At 50.1% G+C, this 5,111-nt stretch overlaps 1 protein-coding gene across 1 annotated transcript; it reads left to right on the plus strand.

The window, feature by feature from the left end:
* Positions 1 to 745: 745 nt before the first annotated feature.
* Positions 746 to 4,421, plus strand: nppa (natriuretic peptide A; the record flags this gene model as incomplete). The annotated part of the gene is made up of 3 exons (XM_083920441.1): positions 746 to 856; positions 2,996 to 3,302; positions 4,417 to 4,421. The coding sequence occupies 3 exons, from the start codon at positions 746 to 748 to the stop codon at positions 4,419 to 4,421; spliced, it is 423 nt and encodes a 140-aa protein (XP_083776567.1).
* Positions 4,422 to 5,111: the final 690 nt, after the last annotated feature.

Below are 5,111 nucleotides of genomic sequence, written 5' to 3' on the forward strand. Positions count from 1 at the left end.
ATAACACTGCTCATATTGCGTAACCTTGATTGCGAAGTGGTTGGGTGTATCGTCAGCATTCGACCCTCCCTCACAAACAAACATGAGTCAACTTTAATCATCTGTCTTCATTAATGTTGTTTACTAAACATGGCTTATATTGATGAGTGTGTCCTTCCTCTCTCATCCAACCCACGCAGCCTCCCTGTGACCCGGGGGCAGCGCCTCCCTGTGACCCGGGGGCAGCGCCTCCCTGTGACCCGGGGGCAGAGCTTCTAACCTACTATGGTGTGTTTTAGGCTCAGGACGCGGACGGAGTGAAGTATTTGCGTGGTGAACGCTGCATTCCTGTCGATACGCACCGCATCTGAGCTCAGAGCTCCAACATGGCTCCTGAGGTCATGCCACTGCTGGCTGGTAAGCGTGATGATACGCAGACACATATACGGTATACACACACACACACACACACACACACACACACACACACACTCACACACATCACCTGCCACCAAGCGCCACTTAAAGGGACATCTGACCGGCTGCCTTATCGTGCAGAGGTGTCAGAATGCACTTGAGACCATCTACAAAACGATGAGCCACTGACACTGACTGTCTCTGTGTGTGTGTCTGCGTGTGTGTCTCTGTGTGTGTGTCTGTGTGTGTGTGTGTGTCTGCGTGTGTGTGTGTGTGTGTGCGTTGGCATGTATATAAAATGTTGCAGTGCAGGCTGTGGTGTCATTAGCAGCAGCAGCAGGAGGATAACATGAGGACTGCGGTCCTGTGGGGCCTGCTGGCCCTGTTTTGCCAGAACACACTGGTGAGCAGCCACGTCCTGGGACGGCCGTCTTCCACCAACGACATGGTTCAGCTCAAGGTAAGACGCACTATACTACGGGATCAACCAGGAAGTCGCTGCGGTGGGGGCTCCGTCTCAAGACAAGGCAGGGCTGGATGGGGTTAGCTGATCTCTCTGCAACATACACACAGACGCACACACAAGGACATCACAGCACCTTACACACACAAGGACATCACAGCACCTTACACACACACAAGGACATCACAGCACCTTACACACACACAAGGACATCACAGCACCTTACACACACACAAGGACATCACAGCACCTTACACACACACAAGGACATCACAGCACCTAACACACACACAAGGACATCACAGCACCTTACACACACAAGGACATCACAGCACCTTACACACACAAGGACATCACAGCACCTTACACACACACACACACATCACAGCACCTTACACACACAAGGACATCACAGCACCTTACACACACACAAGGACATCACAGCACCTTACACACACACAAGGAGATCACAGCACCTTACACACACACAAGGACATCACAGCACCTTACACACACACAAGGACATCACAGCACCTTACACACACAAGGACATCACAGCACCTTACACACACAAGGACATCACAGCATCTTACACACACACAAGGACATCACAGCACCTTACACACACACAAGGACATCACAGCACCTTACACACACACAAGGATATCACAGCACCTTACACACACACCAGGACATCACAGCACCTTACACACACACAAGGATATCACAGCACCTTACACACACACAAGGACATCACAGCACCTTACACACACAAGGACATCACAGCACCTTACACACACACAACGACATCACAGCACCTTACACACACACAAGGACATCACAGCACCTTACACACACAAGGACATCACAGCACCTTACACACACACAAGGACATCACAGCACCTTACACACACAAGGACATCACAGCACCTTACACACACACAAGGACATCACAGCACCTTACACACACACACAAGGACATCACAGCACCTTACACACACACAAGGACATCACAGCACCTTACACACACACAAGGACATCACAGCACCTTACACACACACAAGGACATCACAGCACCTTACACACACGCAAGGACATCACAGCACCTTACACACACACAAGGACATCACAGCACCTTACACACACAAGGACATCACAGCACCTTACACACACGCAAGGACATCACAGCACCTTACACACACACAAGGACATCACAGCACCTTACACACACACAAGGACATCACAGCACCTTACACACACAAGGACATCACAGCACCTTACACACACACACAAGGACATCACAGTAACAATAACACACCACCCATTGTTTATGACCGAGTGGACGTTACCAGTGTTTTACGACCACCAAATCTCACCATTTGCGAAAACCCTCATGTGACTCCTCTCCGCACTCATGCACAGCTCCACTGTTGTGATAAACAACACACAGATACAAAGAGAGAAGGAGAACCCGGTGATTTCCCACAGACATAACGTCCAAACTCCAAACTCTGTTGGATTCTCTCTCCAAAGATTATTTTTGGCAGTTTTCAAGCCTTTTATTATGAAGGACAGACAGGAAATGGGGTGAGAGAGAGAGAGAGACAGAGAGAGAGGGGGAGACATGCAGCAAAGGGATGCAAGCATGAGTCGAACCCGCGACCGCTGCCTCGAGGACCTTCAGCCTCTTTACATGGGGCGACTGCTCCATCCACTGTGCCACCGGCGGCCGCCCCTGTCAGTTCATGTTTTGAGTATTTTAAACGAAGCTTATGTCACAGGTGGCACCTTTAAACGCCGCGTCATCGCTTGTAAACACTGTATTTTAGCTGAGTTTAGGAATATGTGGGATGTTACTGCAGACGTGACTGTGATCGGATATCGCAACATCATCTGTAGTCAAAGTTAATGTGCGTGCATGTGCAAAAACTACCGTCACTTACTCTGCTCCCCTCCTCAGCTGGACCAGCGTTGGCGTGTTTAGCCGCATGTGCGCAGTAAATAATGACTTCCTGCGTCTTCCTGTGAAAACCTGCTCTTATTAGTGACGCTGTTCATCCGACTGTGGGTGGAGCCGCTCTCATTCCTAACAATCATAACCAGTGTGTGTTTGTGTAACTGTGACTCCCACACCAGTCTCTACTGGAGCGCTTCGAGGAGACTCTGGCCGACGCGGCCCAGGACGAGGACTCTGACGCCGATTACCAACAGCCCGACGACAGCCGAGCCGGTCGGGGCTGGAATCTGGACCAGGAGGGGGACCAAGAACCCTCCGTGTCAGAAAGATCTCAGTTACCAGCCGAGGGCCGCAGCAGGACGGCGAGTCAGAGGAGCCGCCTGCAGGACCTGCTGATGACGGCCAGGAAACGGGCCTCGGGCTGCTTTGGAGCCAGGATGGACCGCATCGGGAACGCCAGCGGTCTGGGGTGCAACAACGGAAGAGGTAAGGCTGCAGCTGAGGACTGCAGGAGGAAATCCAATTAGGATTTAGGTGTAACAACTATAAACAGAGAAATCCTGGAGAGTCAGTGATTAGCCCGGGGCAGCACGGTGAGGGCGCACTCACACTGTTCATCCGTACCGCGCCCGAGCACGTGTAACGGGTACAGTCTGGTTCCTTTGACCAGTGTGAGTGCAACCATACCGCGTCTAGGAGCGGCACGCTTGCCGGTCACGGCCCGTCCCTACACACACAACAAAGCACCAATGGGCTCCTTCCACTGTAATGGACTTTACTATGAGAGGAGCTGGTGCAGGGGCCAGTAGGTAAGTCTTTAAAACACTCTTTCATAAACTCTGGCTTCACTAACTACGCTGTTGCTGCTTTGTTGTGTGTGTAGGGACTCTTCTCATGCTGCTGCATTGGGTCGTTTTTGTTGTGTTTTCATCTGTTTTTAGTCGTTTTGTCATGTTTTTGTGGTGTTTTCATCTGTTTTTAGTCGTTTTGTCATGTTTTTGTGGTGTTTTCAACTGTTTTTAGTCGTTTTGTCATGTTTTTGTGGTGTTTTCAACTGTTTTTAGTTATTTCAGCACTGTTTTGTGTTGTTTTTTATCTTTTTTTACTAAAAACAAAGACAGCAGATGTGCATGTGTTCCTTGTCTCCAGATGTGTAACGTTGAACCTTTCCAGTGCAGCTCCTTGTTCTTGTCGTGGTGTTTCTTCTGTTTGATTCTTTGGTTACAGCCACGGTGACAAACAGCTCTTTACCTTCACACACAGATCATCTGCTGAAAGCTCCTGTCCTCCATCTTTCTTTGGGTCGTTTTTGGGGAGGGGTGGATTCAGTGTGTCTGCAGAGACTGGTAGCATGGATGCTCATGTGTGTGAACAGAAAAGTAGACGTGTGTGGGCTTTAGACTCACGGGCCAGCTCTCACAGAACCTGGATATGATCTTAGGGGACAAATATAATTACACCGCAGGCCAGATTTGACCCACGGGCCTGAGTTTGACACCCCCTGATCTAGAGGATGCTAACATGGAATAAATGTGCATAAATACAAACCACACTGTGTGAGCACGTATCAATAACACTGTTTCTGTCGTTCTCCCTGCAGGGTAGTCTGCAGCGTCCTGGGACACGTCGGATTAAAGTTTGATCTCCGAGGACACGAGAAACGACACACGTGTGATTTTTCTTTGGTCACATCTCAGCTGTGTGTGTGTGTGTGTGTGTGTGTGTGTTTTACATGTACTCCTCTGTTTGAATTAACACACAGGCTGTTGTCAGCTACGTACTGAGTTTCTGTTGAGTCCGTTTCACACTGAGTCACATCCACACCCTAAAGGAAATGACTGAAGGACACGAGTGCAGGTGCTTTGCTCTCTAATCAATAAACACTTTGTAGGAGTCTGTCGTTGTTTCATGCATGCTCGTGCTGCAGGTGGAGTGGATGCTCACGGGTGTGTCGACAGGAGCCCTCTCCTTATTAAAGAGGAGCTATGCTAGCAGACCTCGAGCTGAACAGGCTGTCTCTGCAGATGTGCCTGGTATTGTATTGTAGGAGGTCAGCGTAACCACCTGTAATCTCCAACCCCCGGCCCTTGAGACCCTCGCCACTGACCGTCACAGGTGGCGAACCTCTTGTGACGAAGGCGTCAGGATCTATGCGACAGATCTAGAACGCAAAGCAGGTGAGAAGCGCTCGACGCCATCAGCAACCAGCTCATGATGGAAACTTCCCCTGTGACGTTTGCAACCATGTTTGAAAGTCCCGCATCGGACGTCACAGCCATCGAAGAACCCGCCGAG

This window comes from Echiichthys vipera (genome assembly GCF_963691815.1).
Source record: "Echiichthys vipera genome assembly, chromosome: 9".
Classification (NCBI taxonomy): Eukaryota; Metazoa; Chordata; class Actinopteri; order Perciformes; family Trachinidae; genus Echiichthys; species Echiichthys vipera.